The 19,492-nt window shown below is 45.3% G+C and overlaps 1 protein-coding gene across 1 annotated transcript in view; it reads left to right on the plus strand.

Moving 5' to 3' along the window:
- Positions 1–2,394: 2,394 nt before the first annotated feature.
- The window catches only part of LOC115895235 (RNA polymerase I-specific transcription initiation factor RRN3-like), a 37,711-nt gene continuing 20,613 nt past the window's right edge, over positions 2,395–19,492 (plus strand). The window contains 9 exon segments of the mRNA XM_030925060.1: positions 2,395–2,483; positions 4,439–4,544; positions 6,030–6,086; positions 13,206–13,295; positions 13,397–13,526; positions 13,991–14,050; positions 15,291–15,312; positions 15,314–15,352; positions 17,048–17,117. Coding sequence (XP_030780920.1) covers positions 2,395–2,483; positions 4,439–4,544; positions 6,030–6,086; positions 13,206–13,295; positions 13,397–13,526; positions 13,991–14,050; positions 15,291–15,312; positions 15,314–15,352; positions 17,048–17,117 — 663 coding nt within the window.

The raw sequence follows: 19,492 nt of genomic DNA on the forward strand, positions 1-19,492 counted from the left end.
CCAACATGGTGAAACCCCATCTCTACTAAAAATACATACAAAAATAGCTGGGCATGGTGGTGCGTGCCTGTAATCCTAGCTACTGGGAAGGCTGAGGCACAAGAATCACTGGAACCTGGGAAGCGGAGGTTGCAGTGAGCCGAGATCACGACACTGTACTCCAGCCTGGGTGATAGAGCGAGACTGTGTCTCAAAAAACCAAACAAAAAAAACCCCAAATTGCTGTATTTTATTTTGTGAAATAGGGTCTAGCTCTGTCGCCCAGGCTGGAGTGCAGTGGTGCAATCACAGCTCACTGCAGCCATGACCTACAGGGTTCAAGCGATCCTCTCACCTCAGTTTCCAAGTAGCTGGGACTACAGGTATGCACCATCTTATGTTGCCCAGGCTGGTCTTGAACTCCTGGAGAGAGATACATATAAACACACACACACACACACACACACACACACACACACACACACACACACACACACACCTTTTTTTTTTTTCTTTTGAGACACAGTTTCGCTCTTGTTGCCCAGGCTAGAGTGCAATGGCACGATCTTGGCTCACTGCAACCTCTGCCTCCCGGGTTCAAGCGGTTCTCCTCCTGCCTCAGCCTCCCAAGTAGCTGGGATTACAGGCACCACCACCATGCCCAGCTAATTTTGTATTTTTAGTAGAGACAGGGTTTCGTCATGGCCAGGCTGGTCTCAAACTCCTGGCCTCAGGTGATCCACCTGCCTCAGCCTTCCAAAGTGTTGGGATAACAGGCGTGAGCCCATACATGTGAGCCTATACGTGTGCTCGGCCCATACATATGCATTTTTAAAAATTTATTTATTTATTTCGAGACAGGGTCTCGCTCTGTTGCCCAAGTGGGAGTGCAGTGATGCCATCTCCCCAGCTCAAGCAATCCTCAGTCTCATGAGTAGCTGGGACTACAGGTGTGTGCCACCACACCCAGATAATTTTTATTGTTTTTATTTTTTAAAATTTTTTGTAGAGATGGGGTTTCACCGTGTCACCCAGCCTGGATATTTTTGTATTTTTGATAGGCCTGTACAGTTTCCAAAGTTGCAACCTTTTCCCCTCCCTGAGGGTAGGCGCAGCCTCTGCTCTCCCTCTACATCCCCCACAGTCCCGAGGTTTTGGCCTCTGCTGTTTCCTGTTTCCTATGCTTGGATCACCAGTCGCTCTTTTGTTGGTCTGGCTGACTCCTGTTCCTCTTTTAAAAATTTAAGTTTGGCCAGGCACGGTGGCTCACGCTTGTAATCCCAGCACTTTGGGAGGCCGAGGCGGGTGGATGGCCTGAGGTCAGGAGTTCGAGACCAGTTTGGCCAACATAGTGCAACCCCGTCTCTACTAAAAATACAAAAATTAGCCGGGTGTGGTGGCATGCGCCTGTAATCCCAGCTACTTGGGAGGCTGAGGCACAAGAATTGTTTTAACCCAGGAGGCAGAGGTTGCGGTGAGCTGAGATCACGCCACTGCACTCCACCTGGGCAACAGAGACGGAGGTTGCAGTGAGCTGAGATCACGCCACTGCACTCCACCTGGACAACAGAGACGGAGGTTGCAGTGAGCTGAGATCACGCCACTGCACTCCACCTGGGCAACAGAGACGGAGGTTGCAGTGAGCTGAGATCACGCCACTGCACTCCACCTGGACAACAGAGACGGAGGTTGCAGTGAGCTGAGATCACGCCACTGCACTCCACCTGGGCAACAGAGACGGAGATTGCAGTGAGCTCAGATCACGCCACTGCACTCCAGCCTGGGCAACAGGGCAAGACTAGGTCTCAAAAGAAAAAAAAAAAGTCAAGGTGGTAACACCTCTTGGAAACTCTCCTGCTGTTTCTCATTCCAGCATCATCACAGCCTTGAGGCTCTGGGGTAGATCACTTCGTCGAGCTCGTTTACGTGAGGATAACGTTATCTTGGTGGTCTGTAAGAATGTTGCGTTGAGTACAGAGCCCAGGCTCCTGGGTCAGCCGGATTCAAATCCCCTTTCCTCCGTGAGGATCTGGGTCAATCACAGTGCTTCAGTTTCTTTGATTTAACTGAGGGAGGCTTTGACTCCAAAAAATTAACACTCGAGTGTACCCGGCCACAGCTTAGCACATCCAGGGTATTTCCACCCTTTCTTTGGGATCCCTGGGCCTGGATGGAGCAGGACCTTCCTAACTCTCCTTACTCTCGCATTCGCGCTGAGTGGAACAAGCGGTCCAAGTAGAATGAGGGGCGGGGTTTGGCGGCGCTCTCGCTCGCGGAGAGCACAAGCTGTCCCCACGCGGGGTCCCTGATTGGCTGAAGGTTGCGCCGGCAAGCGCAACTTCCGGGACAGAGGGCTGAGGCTGGAAGGAGCAGGGCATCCGGCCTGAGGCGCAGCGGTCGTGTTAGTTCGGCCCAATGGCGGCACCGCTGCGTCACACGCGGTTGCCGGGAGATGCGGCTGCTTCGGCCTCTGCAGTCAAGACGCTGGGCGCGTCGAGGACTGGGTAAGATTCAGGCCGCTTCCTTCTGCGCGTCGGAGACCAAAGCTCAGGACTGCGCTTAGGGGAGCGGATTGAAAGGGTCTGGGACAAAGCTAATGGCGTGTGGTAGGAGCACGGGGTCGAGGGTCATCTCATGTTGGCAGGAATGAGCTCATTCCTCCTAACTGGGTAATAGATGTTTGGACGAACGGAGGCAAGATGGCACAGTTCCGGGTTCTTCACCGTCAACTTTCCCCGCACCCGGGAAAGACACGGGTCGACTGCGCAGGCGCAACCCGACTTCCTACGGAACCCGCCTAGCCACGCCTACCGCCCCGCCCCCGACCCGCCTATGTCCCGCCCACTGCCCTCCGACTCCCGGGCCCAGGACATAAAAGCCGCTCCCGGCGGGCGCGCGGAGCGAACTTCCTTGGCCCCTCCTCGTGCGCGGGACCCAGGAATCTCGTCGGAGAACGCCGGAGCGACTTCGTCAGCCTGCACCGCTGGAGACCGGTGAACCTCGCTCCCTCCTTCACATTGGCTTGTAAATAAAGTTTTTTTTTTGCCTTGCCTACTTGCCTTTTCTCTGGCATTTGCTCTGGGGGTCGCATTAAAGCAAATCAATAGACATGGGTGGGGCCCGGAAAAGTGAGTATATTCTCTGTTCTGGAGGCCCCCTTTCCCGACTGTGTTTCTTCGTGATTTCCCAGGCCTCGGTACTGCCTTCTGCGCCTTGACTCTTCTTCCTTCCCGCTTTTTCGTCCAAATTTGGAAGGTATTCCCTGGGCTATTTGGTTTATCAGCCGCATGTTGTCACTCATGGCAAATTGAATATTACATTTTTTTTGTTTGAAATTTGTTTCGACACACGTATTTGTTTAACAGTCTTTATTTTGCTCCACTTTTAAATGCCTAACCCCCATAGCACACTTGGCGTTTAACCTTCAGAGTCATTAGGATGCATGTTTTTTCATTAATTTACTCTGTGTAAGTGAAGCAGACCTTGTAAAACAATTAGCATAATATGATTCATAATATTTATCGAGCTCCTGCTTACTGTGTTAAACACTGGGGACAGTAGTGTATCCAAAGACACTAATGTCCCTGCTTTCTACAGAGCTTACAGCCTAGGGGGGAAAGGCAGTACATAGGCCAATAAATTACGATGATTTCAGTTATACAACAGGGTAATGGGGGAGGGAGAAGGGAGAGAAGGAGTTCTTGAGATTTCTCGTGGGGAAGACATCTGACATTTGAGCTTCCACTTGAATGAAGACAAAAATCTAGGCCGGGAGTAATTGCTCACGCCTGTAATCACAGCACTTTGGGATGCCGAGGTGGGCGGATCACCTGAAGTCAGGAGATCGAGACCAGCCTGGCCAACATGCGGAAACCCCATCTCTACTAAAAATACAAAAATTAGCTGAGCGTGGTGGCGGGTGCCTGTAATCCCAGCTACTCAGGAGGCTGAGGCAGGAGAATTGTTTGAACCCGGGAGATGGAGGTTGCAGTTAAGTCGAGATCACACCACTGCACTCCAGCCTGGGCAGCAGAGCAAGACTCCATCTCAAAAAAAAAAGAAAAACCAGCCACGTAGAGATTTGGGAAAAGAGTATTTCCAATAGAGTGAACAGTAAGAGAAATGAGAACCAGCTTGGCATGTCGAAGAGCAGAAAACACATTATGGCTGTAGTAAAACAAGGTGTTGGAGATGAGGTGAGAGAGGTAGGCAGGGGCCAGATTAATGTAGGATCTTAAATACCACACTGAGAGATTTGAATTTTTACTGTAAGTGCAGTGGGAAGAGAGTTTTCAGTTGCTGAGCAAAGGAGGGATTGTTGGTTAGGAGTGGAAGCAGGGAGACCAGTAAAGAGGCTGTAACAATAGTCCCACTGAATGATGTTGGTTCAATAAATGTTGGCTATTACAATTTTTAATATTTTCATGAACTTAATAGCTTGTTAATTTTGGTTCCACAGGGTTTGAAATATGCGTGCATTAGAGAATGATTTTTTCAATTCTCCCCCAAGAAAAACTGTTGGGTTTGGTGGAACTGTGACAGAAGTCTTGCTGAAGTATAAAAAGGTAAGAGGAGATAATGTATGAGGTTTGCTTTTGGTCAGGTCAGAATACAACTATTGCTGTTATACTAAAGACCGATAGAAATAGCAAGCTTAATTAAGATACCAGTTGAAATCAAATATTTAATAAAAGCATGATGCCGTCAGTGCAAAATTAGAGTAATAGTGTCCTTTTTTTCCCGCACCTTGGCCCGTTTCACAGGTAATAATGAGAGAGTAATAATGTCTTTACTGAGGTTTCACCTCTTCACATGCTTTATTTACAAAGCATCTTTTAGCTTTAGCAAGTGCTAGAATTAAAAACAATTACAGAGTTTTATTTACATATTTATTTTTATTTTTTTAATTTTGTGAGCTGGAATCTTACTCTGTTGCCCAGGCTGGAGTGCAGTGGCATGATCTCAGCTCATGGCATCCTTCACCTCCCAGGTTGAAGCAATTCTCCTGCCTCAGTCTCCTGAATAGCTGGGATTACAGACACGCACCGCCACACCTGGCTAATTTTTTTTTTTTTTTTTTTTTTTTTTTTTTTTTTTTTGAGACGGAGTCTTGCTCTGTCACCCAGGCTGGAGTCCTATGGCCGGATCTCAGCTCACTGTAAGCTCCGCCTCCCGGGTTCACGCCATTCTCCTGTCTCAGCCTCCCGGGTAGCTGGGACTACAGGCGCCGCCACGTCGCCTGGCTAGTTTTTTGTATTTTTTAGTAGAGACGGGGTTTCACGGTGTTAGCCAGGATGGTCTCGATCTCCTGACCTCGTGATCCACCCGTCTCGGCCTCCCAAAGTGCTGGGATTACAGGCTTGAGCCACCGCGCCCGGCCACACCTGGCTAATTTTTTTAAATTTTTTTAGTAGAGATGGGGTTTCGCCATGTTGGCCAGGCTGGTCTGGAACTCCTGACCTTGTGATCCACCCACCTCGGCCTCCAAAAGTGCTGGGATTACAGGCGTGAGCCACTGTGCCTGGCCTACAGCATTTTATTTGTTGAGGAACTTACCTAAGCATTACTTTGGGAGAGTAAACCATCATCTGACTAGAGATTTTTGTTTTTGTGGTAGTTCAGAAGCATCTCCACTATATCTCAGGAGTAGAGGGAAAATGTTAAGTAACCGTATGTTTATATGTAATATCCGTTTGTATCCATATTTGCGTGAATACTTTTTTAGATCCTCCTGAATAGATCATTATAGCTGGCTGTTTTTTTCCCTCATGCTTTTTGAGAATTCGCAGGAGTATCAATTGTTATATTCAAATGTCAATATAGAAGTATAGCCAAATGTAGTGTATCATTTTCCTTTTTTCAAGCCCTCTGGCTGCATTAACATGAGTGTTTAAATTTTTGTAGTCATGATTTTATAATCCGCAATTGACATGTGAAAGTTAGTGTTCCTTTTATAATTTCATCTGATGTGAAGGTATGGTTAAAAGTCTTGCTGTTGCTACTAAACAGGAAACAAAAGCATAACTTAATTCTTTCCCCTTCTTGTTAAGGGTGAAACAAGTGACTTTGAGTTGTTGAAGAACCAGCTGTTAGATCCAGACGTAAAGGTAATTAATTTTGTGTTTGATCATTAGCAAAATTATTGCCACTTTATACAGACATAGTTTGTTCTTTGTCTCCCGGTCTGTCCTCCAGAACTTGCTGTCTCCATGGTCCTCCCTTACTTTAATCTGGTGGTTCTCAACCAGGGACAGTTTTACTCCCTAGGAGACATTTGGTAATGGCTGCAGATATTTTTGTTTGTCACAATTGGGAGGAAGGGGTGCTACTGGCATCTAGTGGGTGAATGACAGAGATACTGCTAAACATCTCACAGTGCACAGGGCAACCTCCCATAACCCAGAGTGATCCAGCCCCAAATGACAACAGTGTTGAGGCTGGGAAACCCTGTTCTAATGCTTCCTTTCTATTAGATTACTACGTCTTTCCTCCCTGCTGCATGCAACTCTCTTGTCTCTTTAAAGCTGTTTTAGCCAAAAAACAACCACTGATTCAGCATTTCCAGGTTCGAGATACACCTATCATGTAGTAAAACCTTGATACATTGTGTTTCACCATTCTTCCTTTATTGCCCAATTTTGAAGAGAATGGTTTATTACCATGGCAACAGTAGTTAGATTGCCTGGAATAAAATTCCAATTTTATTATCCAGTGCGTGATCTTGAGCAAATTGTTTTAACCTCTCTGCCTCTATTTTTCACTGTGTAAAACCAAGAAAACAATAGAGAGTTCAAAAATATGGAGTGTTTTGTTTTTTAAGAGATGAGGTCTTGCTGTGTTGCCCCGGCTATTCACAGGTGTCATCATAGCACACCACAGCCTTGAATTTCTGGCCTCAAATGATCCTTTCTCTTCAGCCTCCTAAGAAGCTGGGACTATAGGTGCATGCCACTGTGCCTGGCTTTCAACATGGAAATATTTAACAAGGATTCAATGAGCTAATATGCAGGAAGCACTTAGAACAGTCTCTGATTCAAAATAAGGGCAGTAATTGTCATCTGTCGGTTTTGTTCCAGCTGACTTCGCTGTATCATTTCTCACTCACATTTAAGTCCACTGTTCTTATCACTGTAGTAATGAGAGGTGACAGCGTGCTGGCAGCCCTCGCAGCCCTCGCTCACTCTCGCTCACTCCTTGGCCTCGGCGCCCACTCTGGCCGCTTCAGCCCGCCGCTGCACTGTGGGAGCCCTTCTCTGGGCTGACCAAGGCCGGAGCCGGCTCCTTCTGGGGAGGTGTGGAGGGAGAGGCGCAGGAGGGAACCGGGGCTGCAAGCAGAGCTCGCTGGCCAGCGCGAGTTCCTGGTGGGCGTGGGCTCGTCTTGGCTGGCCCCCGCACTTGGAGCGGCCGGCTGGAGTGAGAGGCTTATTAGCATCCGGGCTAGCAGCTGCAGAGGGTGCGCCGGGTCCCCAGCAGTGCCGGCCCGCTGGTGCTGCACTCGAATTCTCACAGGGCCTCAGCTGCCTCCCCGCGTGGCAGGGCTGGAGACCTACAGCCCACCATGCCGGAGCCCCCCTCCCCCCAGGGTGGACTCCTGCGCAGCCCAAGCCTCCGACGGCACCGCCCCCTGCTCCGTGGCGCCCGGTCCCATCGACTGCCCAAGGGCTGAGGAGTGCAGGTGTGGCGTGGACTGGAGGGCTGCTCTGCCCGCGGCCCTAGCACAGGATTCAGTAGGTGAAGCCAGCTGGGCTCCTGAGTCTAGTGGGGACTTGGAGAACCTTTATGTCTAGCTAAGGGATTGTAAATACACCAATCAGTACCCTGTATCTAGCTCAAGGTTTGTAAATACACCAATCAGTACTCTGTGTCTACCTGATCTAGTGAAGACTTGGAGAACTTTTCTGCCTAGCACTGTGTGTCTAGCTAAAAGTATTGTAAATGCACCAGTCAGCACTCTGTCGAAACGGATGAATCAGCTGTCTGTAAAATGGACCAATCAGCAGGATGTGGGTGGGGTCAGATAAGTGAATAAAGGCAGGCTGCCGGAGCGCCAGTGGCAACCCGCTGGGGTCAGCTTCCACACTGTGGGTGGTTTGTTCTTTCACTCTTTACAATAAATCTTGCTGCTGCCCACTCTTTGGGTCCCCGCCGCCTTCACCGCAAAGGTCTGCAGCTTCACTTCTGAAGCCAGGGAGATCAGGAACCCACCAGAAGGAAGAAACTCCGAACATCAGAAGGAACAACTCCAGATGCGCCGCCTTTAAGAGCTGTAACACTTTCCGTGTTGGTCTGCAGCTTCATTCTTGAAGTCAGTGAGACCAAGAACCCACCAATTCCAGACACAGTAATTACCCTGACAGGTTACCCATTGTTTTTAGATGTTGATTTCAGTGGACTCTTTTTGAGACAAAGTCTCAATTCTTGTGGCCCACGCTGGAGTGCAGTGGTGCGATCTGGGCTCACTGCAACTTTTGCCTCCCGGGTTCAGGCAGTTCTCCTGCCTCAGCCTCCCAAATAGCTGGGATTACAGGCACCGGCCACCATGCCTGGTTGATTTTTTTATTATTAGTAGAGACAGGGTTTCACCATGTTGGCCAGGCTAGTCTCAAACTCCTGACCTCAGGTGACCTGCCCGCCTCGGCCTCCCAAAGTGCTGAGATTACAAGTGTGAGCCACTGAGCCCAGCCTCAGTGTACTTATTTTTTTAAGCCTTGAATCAGCCGACACTGTTGGCCACCCACTTCTTAAAACAGTGTTTCTGGGCTGGGCGCGGTGGCTCACGCCAGTAATCCCAGCACTTTGGGAGGCTGAGGCGGGTGGATCGTGAGGTCAGGAGATCAAGACCATCCTGGCTAACAGTGAAACTCCATCTCTACTAAACATAGGAAAAAATTAGCCGGGTGTGGTGATGGGCGCCTGTAGTCCCAGCTGCTTGGGAGGCTGACAGCAGAATGACGTGAACCTGGGAGGCAGAGCTTGCAGTGAGCCGAGATCGCGCCACTGCACTGCAGCCTGGGTGACAGAGTGAGGCTCCGCCTCAAAATAAATAAATAAATAAATAAAACAGTGTTTCTGATCCTCCTGTCTTGTGATCCTTTAATCTCTAATCTCTCTCCATAGGTTCTTGATCTTAAATTTGTTGTTGATTGGGCTTCAAAACTCGACTGTTTCCTCACTCTGTAGATTCTTCTGTGTGATCTCTTCATCTCCCTTCATGGCTTTGAAATCTACCTGTGTCCTAATATATTTGTGTCTGTAGCCAAGATTGCTCTTGTGGGCTCCAGACTTGTTTCATTTTCGTTTTTGGGGGCAGGGGCAGACCAGAGTCTTGCTCTATAACCTAGGCTGTAGTGTAGTGGGATGATCTTGGCTCACTGCAACCTCTGCCTCCTGGGTTCAAGCCATCCTCCCTCCTCAGCCTCCTCAGTAGCTATGCTGCCACGCCCAGCTAATTTTTTTGTTTTTTCAGTAGATTTGGGATTTCACCATGCTCGCCAGGCTGGTCTTGAACTCCTGACCTCAAGTGATCCACCCACCTCAGCCTCCCACAGTGCTGGGATTATAGGCATGAGCCACTGCACCCGGCCTAGACTTGTTTCTTAACTGTCTGTTATATGCATTTACCCAGAATCATCATAGGTGCTCCAAACTTAGCACGTCTTAAAATAAACTCTTGGCCGGGTGTGGTGGCTTGCGCCTATAATTCCAGCACTTTGGGAGGCCGAGGCGGGAGGATCACGAGGTCAGGAGATCAAGACCATCCTGGCTAACACAGTGAAATGCTGTCTCTACTAAAAATACAAAAAAATTAGCTGGGCGAGGTGGCGGGCGCCTGTAGTCCCAGCTACCCAGGAGACTGAGGCAGGAGAATGGCGTGAACCCCGGAGGCAGAGCTTGCAGTGAGCTGAGATCGCATCACTGCACTCCAGCCTGGGCGACAGAGCAAGACTCCACCTCAAATAAATAAATAAATAAATAAATAAATAAATAAATAAATAAACTCTTAACCTTTCTCTCACACCTACCACTTCTGCACACTTCTTGATGTGCTTAACTGTTTATTACTTCCCTCATTATTGAGCTAGCAACCTTGGGATCTTTAGTACCCCTCAAATCCGTTCACTGATCAAGCCCTTAGGGAGAAAAGAAAATCTTTCAAGCCTTCCTGTTTTGTTGGTTCTCTCTTGTATGGATTCCGGTAACCTCTTTAGCGGGTCTCTATGTTCCCAGTCCTCCTCTATCTCATACCTGTGTGGCCCCCACAACCACCATTTATCCTCAACAGTGTAGCCTAAATTATCTCTGGAAAGCACGTGTCTAGGCATGTCATTCCCCTACTAAAAAACTTCATGCCTATGGAAAATGAAGATCAGTGTGGCCTGCAACCTTTTTTATGTTTCGTCTTGCTAGATACTTTATTCCTGGAATTTGCCACTTTGCATCTTTATGCCTTTGCCTGTGCCTTTTTTCCCTGGCTGGAGGAGGTCCCTGTATGTACTTTATTTGCTACCTATTTGAGCACCGGCTATAGTTACATTGCCTCCCTTCTTGCCAGCTGTGTGACCAGGGACAAGTTGCTGCGCTTCTGTTCAGTGTCCTCATCTGTAAAATGGGAATCGGTAGTAGTACCTACTTCATGGAGTAAGGATGACATGAGTTACTGTATGTTAAAGTCTTAGAGCAGTGCTTGGCATACAGTAAGTGCTATATTAGTGTTTACTGTTGTTATTACTGTAGTTTAAAAAGCTCCTGCTCACCGTTTAAACTGAGTTGAAGTGTCTTTAATGGAGCTTTCCCTGGTTCTCTAAGCACATGGTTGCTCCTTCATTGAGTCCGTTTCCCACACTTCCAGATCTCTCTAATTACAGACCTGGTTTACAAGGCCCTCCATGATCTATTTGGTGCTTCTTTGTTCCCCAGATTTATTATCTGTTAGCTTGCTCACTATACATGCCAGCCATACTGAACGCCTTTCAGTTTTCTGAAAACATACTTTTCCTTCTGTAAGAAGTAGAACTTCCAGAAAAGACTCAACTGTGTTACTGCTTAAAGACCGCCCTGCCTTCTTTCCCAGTTACAAAGAGACATCTTCTTGGTGTTCCACTGTATTTTGTATCAGCAGTTCTCATTCTTGGTATTTGAACATACCAAGAATTGCACTAGTTGTGTGGAGTGTTGCAAGTAGAACTTTTTTCATCTTGAGACAGGGTTGTGCTCTGTCACCCAGGCTGGAGTGTAGTGGGCCCGATCATGGCTCACTGCAGCCTCAACCTCCCAGGCTCAAGCAGTCTTCCCACCTCAGGCTCGCGAGCACCTGGGATCACAGGCATGTACTACCATGCCAGGCTAATTTTTCTAGAGACTGGGTCTCCCTGTGTTGCCCAGGCTGGTCTCAAATTCCTGGGCTCAAGCAGTCTCCTCCTGCCTTGGCCTCTCAAAAGTGCTGGGATTACAGGCATGAGCCACTGTTCCTGGCTGCTAGTAGAAATAATAATAGTTCAGTACTAACGCATCAAAGCCTGCGACTGATTTACTTTTTTTTTTTTTTTTCCTTTTCGAGACGGAGTTTTGCTCTTGTTGCCCAGGCTGGAGTGCAATGGCATGATCTTGGCTCACTGCAATCTCCGCCTCTGGGGTTCAAGCGATTTTCCTGCCTCAGCGTCCCTAGTAGCTGGGATTACGGGAATGCACTACCACACCCGGCTGATTTTGTATTTTTAGTAGAGACAAGATTTCTCCACGTTGGTCAGGCTGGTCTTGAACTCTCAACCTCAGGTGGTCCACCCACCTTGGCCTCTCAAAGTGTTGGGATTACAGGCGTGAGCCACCACGCCTGGCCTGATTTACTTTTAAAAATGGTACAGTTTAAATGTTATCCTTATAGTTTTGTTGCAGTCTTTTTAGTGGAAAAGAGATGGGATAGATTTTTTTATTTGCACACTAACTTAGCTTGCTTTCTAGGTGCCTTTGGCCTTAGCGAGCTACCATTAATGTTATCCTTAACAGTTGTGGATGTTATGAAATTACCATAGTACACATGAGTTATGGTTTTACTTTATTTTACTGCCAGGCTACTTGGGATTTCATCAGAAAATGGTTGATCTGTGGGAGTTTGTCACATGGCATATTAAGCACTCAGTAGCTGAATTACGGTGGGGAAAAGGTGACAGCTCCTTCTCCACATACAGGGAGGCGTGTGGGACAGTGGATGGAGGATAACCTTGACTGAGACAGACAGGTTTGGACCTGCTTCTTTACTGGCTTCTTGGTTGGGCAGATTGCTTATTAATCTCTCTTAGTCTCAGCTTCCTGAACAGCAAAATGGGAATAACTAAACATCTTGCAGAGTTTTTAGGATTAGAAGAAGATATGTATGTAGAGTGTCAGACACCGTGCCTGGCATATGGTGTGTTCTCACTAAATGATAACTCCCTATGAATATCCCTGTAGGTATGACCTTGTGTTCCTTTTATTTATATGTCTAACCCTTCCACAAATTAGGGGCTTTTTCTTAATGTTTGTATGTATGTATATATGCATGAATATAATTAATACAGTAATATTTTACATAATTGACACTGTATTTTATACATTGCCTTTCAAATTTAGCCGTTCTTCTCATGTCACTAACAATTATTGTGAATAGTAATTTGATTTGCCTGAAAAATATTTCATGGAGGAATGGGATTATCATTTATACAGAACAAACACATCATAATATATTTAAACTCAGCCACAGTTTAGAAAACAGTTTCTAAACAGTTTGGTTTAGAAAAGTTATGTTTATTCATGACCCCAATTGATGAGCCTAGACTGAGTTTTATCAGCTTGCTTTCTGGTCAGCTTGAATGTAGAGGAAATAGAGGCAGCTATTGTTCCTTTGTGATCCTCTAATATTTGAATCTGCTAGAATTCTGCAATTTTTAAAAGTCCCAGGTGTCAACATTTGAGGTGATTTTGTGTTTTCAGGGCAAACAAAAGTGATCAGGCGGAAGTATTGCATTTAAGTCTTTTTCCTACATTTTAGAGTTACTGGATTGCTTTTTTAAAACAGGAAAGTTTATTGTGACATATTTTTCTGTTTTGATACCCAGTTTCGATTTCCTTCCAAGTTTGTGACCTTTTCCCCCCAACCTATTCTTGATAGATGATTGATAAAGATAGCTGTAAATTTCTGTTATCTTAGAGGATTTGTGATTTTGAAGGTACTCTTCTTTGTTTAACTTAAGGATGACCAGATCATCAACTGGCTGCTGGAATTCCGTTCTTCTATCATGTACTTGACAAAAGACTTTGAGCAGCTTATCAGTATTATATTGGTAAGTTCACCATTTATTTCACTGTCTAGTATGTAATTCAGAACTTTATAATAGTACATATTTTATTAATAACATGCTGTTTTTATCTTTCCCAACTCTAGAGATTGCCTTGGTTGAATAGAAGTCAAACAGTAGTGGAAGAGTATTTGGCTTTTCTTGGTAATCTTGTATCAGCACAGACTGTTTTCCTCAGACCGTGTCTCAGCATGATTGCTTCTCATTTTGTGCCTCGTAAGTCATTACTCTTTGCTTGCTTGGAATTTTCTTTTGTTTTTGTTTTTTTAATACTTCTTTATTAAAATACCACCTTCCCCTTGTATATGAGAGATATTGCTACCATGGAAGATTCCAGATGGATATTGGCACCAGGACTGGTAGACATGTGTTCCCCGTAATGACCCCTGTGGAGGTGTCTAGATTCATTTGTTGCTGTGAGTTTTATGAATTGTAATTTGCTTTATTGAACTCCTGGTGAAGTCTTAGAACTCATCTAGGAATGTTTAGCCGTTTAAAAACTATAGCTGCTTTACATTTTTTTCAGACTGTGCTTTTAATTAATCATTGGGATAACTTTGGATTATGGAAAAATAACTTTTCTATATAGCTGTTAATTCTCTACGTCACTAACTTTTTTGTATAGCTGTTTATTGTCTAGATCAATGACAAAATAACATACTTTCTTTTTCCCTCAAAAGCCCGAGTGATCGTTAAGGAAGGTGATGTAGGTGTTTCAGATTCTGAGGATGAAGATGATAGTAAGTATGAAAAGCTTTAAAGCCTGGGCACAGTAGCTTACACTCATAATCCCAGCACTTTGGGTGGCCAAGACGGGAGGATCACTTGAGGCCAAGAGTTTGAGACCAGCCTGGGCAACATAGTGAGACTTTGTCTCTACAAAAAACCATTTTTTTCAAAGATTTTCTTAAAAAAGGCTTAAAGTGGCCGGGCGCGGTGGCTCAAGCCTGTAATCCCAGCACTTTGGGAGGCCGAGACGGGCGGATCACGAGGTCAGGAGATCAAGACCATCCTGGCTAACATGGTGAAAGCCCGTCTCTACTAAAAAATACAAAAATCTAGCCGGGCGAGGTGGCAGGCGCCTGTAGTCCCAGCTACTTGGGAGGCTGAGGCAGGAGAATGGCATAAACCCGGGAGGCGGAGCTTGCAGTGAGCTGAGATCCGGCCACTGCACTCCAGCCTAGGCGACAGAGTGAGACTCCGTCTCAAAAAAAAAAAAAAGGCTTAAAGTAGAACGAGGCAGGGTGGTGTGTCTCTTTAGTCACAGCTACCTGGGAGGCTTAGGTGGGTGGATTGCTTGAGCCAGGAGTTCCAGCCCTGTCTGGACAAGATGGCAAGACACTATCTCTTTAAAAAAAAAAAAAAAAAAAGCACAGAACACCTGGCACCTATTCTAATAAGTAGACTGCAACAAATGACAACCATTGATAAAATGTTTTTGTTATATTTAGCGTTGATATGCAGTCAGTTGTCTTGAATGCATTGTTTATATAATTAGTCCATTTAGTTTTCATTGATGGTTGTGGAGAAAAAATCTTGAAATTATTATTTCTGTGATTAATTATTCTGTTTTGGTTAGCATGTGTTTTTAGCTTCAAGTATGTCACTTTTTTTTTTTTTGAGACAGAGTCTTGCTCTGTCACCCAGGCTGGAGTACAGTGGTATGATCTCAGCTCACTGCAGCCTTTACCTCCCGGGTTCAAGTGATTCTCCTGCTTCAGCCTCCTGAGTAGATGAAACTACAGGCATGTGCCACCATGCCCGGCTAGTTTTTGTATTTTTAGTAGAGATGGGGTTTCACCATGTTGGTCAGGCTGGTCTTGAACTCCTGACCTCAGGTGATCCACCCGCCTCAGCCTCCCAAAGTGCTGGGATGACAGGCGTGAGCCACCGCGCCCGCCCAGCATGTATTTTTAGCTTCAAGTGCGTCGCCCTTTGGTTTCGTTTTGATGCTCATACTCTCAACTTTTCTCCTTGCAGGTCTTCCTGCAAATTTTGACACGTCACAGAGCCTTGCAAATAATAGCAAGATATGTCCCATCGTGAGTATACTTTTCCTTAATTTGAATGTTCAGTTCACAAGAAAATTGTAATCAATTAGTAAAAATTATAAACTCTTTTTTTTTTTTTTTTTTTTTTTTGTTTTTTTTTTGTTTTTTTTTTTTGGGACGGAGTCTTGCTCTGTCGCCCGGGCTGTAGTGGAGTGCAGTGGCCGGATCTCAGCTCACTGCAAGCTCCGCCTCCCGGGTTTAGGCCATTCTCCTGCCTCAGCCTCCAGAGTAGCAGGGACTACAGGCGCCCGCCACCTCGCCCGGCTAGTTTTTTGTATTTTTAGTAGAGACGGGGTTTCACCGTGTTAGCCAGGATGGTCTCGATCTCCTGACCTCGTGATCCGCCCGCCTCGGCCTCCCAAAGTGCTGGGATTACAGGCTTGAGCCACCGCGCCCGGCCAAATTATAAACTCTTAATAGCATTAAAGCTTGAATCTTACATTGCATGTTTTTTTTTTTGTATCCACTTGAGGAAACTTTACGTTCTACCAAAAGTGGCATTTCCATTTTCTATGTATTGTCTTTGATTGTTTTTCAAAGTTTATATGCAGATTCTCCCCCAGTGTCGTATGGTGGTTGGAATTTTGCTTTTATCTTCAACAGATACACTATCCAAACATTTTCAGTGAGAAACCCCTGTGTGTGTTTGTGTCATGCCATATGAATAAAAATTGCACTTCTTTTTTTTTTTTTTTTTTTTTTTTTGAGACGGAGTCTGGCTCTGTCGCCCAGGCTGGAGTGCAGTGGCCGGATCTCAGCTCACTGCAAGCTCCGCCTCCCGGGTTTACGCCATTCTCCTGCCTCAGCCTCCCGAGTAGCTGGGACTACAAGCGCCCACCACCTCGCCCGGCTAGTTTTTTATATTTTTTTAGTAGAGACGGGGTTTCACCGGGTTAGCCAGGATGGTCTCGATCTCCTGACCTTGTGATCCGCCCGTCTCGGCCTCCCAAAGTGCTGGGATTACAGGCTTGAGCCACCGCGCCCGGCCTAAAAATTGCACTTCTAAGAAAAGCTTTTCAGGTCTGTGGGTTTCTTTTGGAAGGGTGGACTTCTAGTTCCCTCTGTCCGTTGATTATTTGTTAACTTGAAACAATCCAACTTGGTAATTTTTTCTTCTTTTAAAAATAATATACATGTGTAGTGGGAAATGTCAGCAAAAAGCTCCCTCTTCAATTTGCTGTCGATATCAGAGTTAACGGAAGCTTATTTTCTCTAAGTCGTTATAGATTTTCTCAGAAGCTATATAATGTAAATTCCAGTTCTGGCCGGGCGCGGTGGCTCACGCCTGTAATCCCAGCACTTTGGGAGGCTGAGGCGGGCGGATCACCTGAGGTTGGGAGTTTGAGATCACCCTGACCAACACGGAGAAACCCCGTCTCTACTGAAAATACAAAATTAGCCGGGCGTGGTGGTGCATGCCTATAATCCCAGCTGCTTGGGAGGCTGAGGCAGGAGAATCGCTTGAACCCGGGAGGCGGAGGTTGCAGTGAGCTGAGATTGCACCACTGCACTCCAGCCTGGGCAGCAAGAGTGAAACTCCGTCTCAAAAAAAAAAAAAAGTTCCATTTCTTTGAGGTAGGGGTTCTTGTTTGCCTCCTATATCTATCCATATTTGCTTTTAGAATGGTAGTATTACTTTTCTAGAAAGTAAAGTTAACATGGATTGATTTAATTTTTTAAAAATAGGACACCGTGGTTTCTTATGCCGATACTGGTGGAAAAGTTTCCATTTGTTCGAAAATCAGAGAGAACACTGGTAAGAAATCTTTTCATTGAGAAAATCATGGAAAAGTTGTTTGCATGGTTTCATTTGAGATGATGTTTGGTCTTTTTGTTTCTTTCTTTTTTTGAGACAGAGTCTTGCTCTGTCACCCAAGCTGGAGTACAATGGCATCATCTAGGCTCACTGCAACCTCCGCCTCTCGGGTTCAAGCAATTCTCCTGCCTCAGCCTCCTGAGTAGCTGGCACTATAGGCGTGCGCCACCATACCCAGCTAATTTTTGTGTTTTTAGTAGAGATGGGGTTTCACCGTATTGGCCAGACTGGTCTCGAACTCCTGACCTTGTGATCTGCCCGCCTTGGCCTCCCAAAGTGCTGGGATTAGTGAACCACCGTGCCCGGCCGATGTTAGGTCTTTTTCTTTTAAAGGTTACTTTGTCTTCTAGACTTTAAACTGATGTCTAAGAATTTGACTCAGATTTCTTTCTTCTCAAGCGGCTACTGGAGATTCCCAGTGCCTTTTTCTGTTATTAGTATGTGCAAGTCAAGGTGTGAGTTCATTTCAGGAATATCTGTAGTGGCTTGATGCTTATACAAGAATTACTAGAAGATAATAGTTCTTGTATTACTAATTGTAAATATGCCTTATTTTAACCTGAAAGCAAAGCCTTCTGTAGAAGCATTCTGCTTAAGTTTTTGTATAATGTTCAGATCATCTGTGCAGTTTTTAATAATTAATGGTGGTTGCCTTAGTATAAAACCGAATCTAGTAGCATACAAAAATAATTATGTGCGATTGATGCTAGGAATGCAAGATTGACTTTTTTTTTTTTCCGGGGAGGGGACAGTCTCTCTCTGTCACCCAGGCTGGAGTGCAGTGGCACCGTCTCGGCTCGCTGCAACTTCTGCCTCCCCAGGGTTCTAGTGAGTCTCCCACCTCAGCCTCCCGAGTAGGTGGGACTACAGGCATGGGACACCACACCCCACTAATTTTTGTATTTTTGGTAGAGACGGGGTTTTGCCGCATTGTCCAGGCTGGTCTTGAACTCCTGACCTTAAGTGATCCACCTGTCTCCACCTTGCAAAGTGTTGGGATTAGAGATGTGAACCACCGTGACCGACTGAGATTGATTTAGTACTTGAAAATGAATTAATAAAACATTTTGTAGCAATAGAACAAAGGACAAAAACCACATAATCATCTCAGTAGATGCCGAAGTGTGTGACGAACACCAATATCCTTTTATGACAAAAACAGAAGGGAATTTTCTCAACCTGATAAAGGGCATCTGAAAAACCCACAGCTAACATCATATTCGATGGTGAAAGACTAAAAGTTTTTTCCGAAGAATAAGAACAAAACAAGGATGTCCGCTCTTGCTGCTTGTCTAGCCAAGGCAGTTAGGCAAGAAAAAGAATTAAAGGCATCCAGATGGAATGGAAGGCATAAACTCTTGCAAGATGATTTTATATGTCATCCTAAGGAGTTCACACACACACAAGACATTTTAGAGCTAATAAATGAGTTCAGCATGGTTACGGGACAGAAGACCAACATACAGTAACCACTTGTCCAAGACAATTGAATAGGGGAGAATAGACTTTTCAACAGATGCTGCTGGCAGAAGTGGATATGAACATGCAAAAGAATGAAGCATATGGATATCCATGTACAAAAATGAACTCAAAATCCATAAAAGCCCTACATGAAGAGTAAAAACTGTAAAATTCTGAGAAGAAAATAGGGGTACATGTTGGATTAGGCAATAATTTCCAGATTTGATGCCTGAGCACAAGCGACCAAAGAAAAAATACATCAATTGTACTTCAAAATTAAAAATTGTTATGCTTCCTAGTACATCTTCAGGAAGATGAAAAGAATCCCAAATAATGGGAGAAAATATTTCTAAATTTTATGTCTGGTAATGGACTTGTGTATGTAAAGAACTCTTATAATGGAATAATAAAAGGGCAAATAACCCAATTGAAATGGGTAAAGGATCCGAATAGGCATTTCTGCAAAAAAGCACATGAAAAGAAGCTCAACATCATTAGCCATCAGGGAAATAGTTTCACTTCATGCCCACAAGGATGGTTATATTCAGAATGAGAAGACAGTAACAAGTGTTGACAAGGTTGTGGAGAAATGGGAACATTGGAACTGTCATATGTTGCTGTGGGAATGTAAAATGGTGCAGCTGTTTTGGAAAATAGCCTGGCATTTCTTAAAGGTTAAATATAGAATTACCATGTGACTTAGCAGTTCCATTTCTGGGTTTATACCCAAGAGAAATGAAAATATATGTCCACAGAAAAACTTGTACATGAATGTTCATAGCAGCATCATTCGTAATAGCCTCAAGTAGAAGCAACTCAAATGTCTGTCAGCTGATGAACAGATGACAAAACGT

Source organism: Rhinopithecus roxellana, chromosome 20 (genome assembly GCF_007565055.1).
Source record: "Rhinopithecus roxellana isolate Shanxi Qingling chromosome 20, ASM756505v1, whole genome shotgun sequence".
Lineage (NCBI taxonomy): Eukaryota > Metazoa > Chordata > Mammalia > Primates > Cercopithecidae > Rhinopithecus > Rhinopithecus roxellana.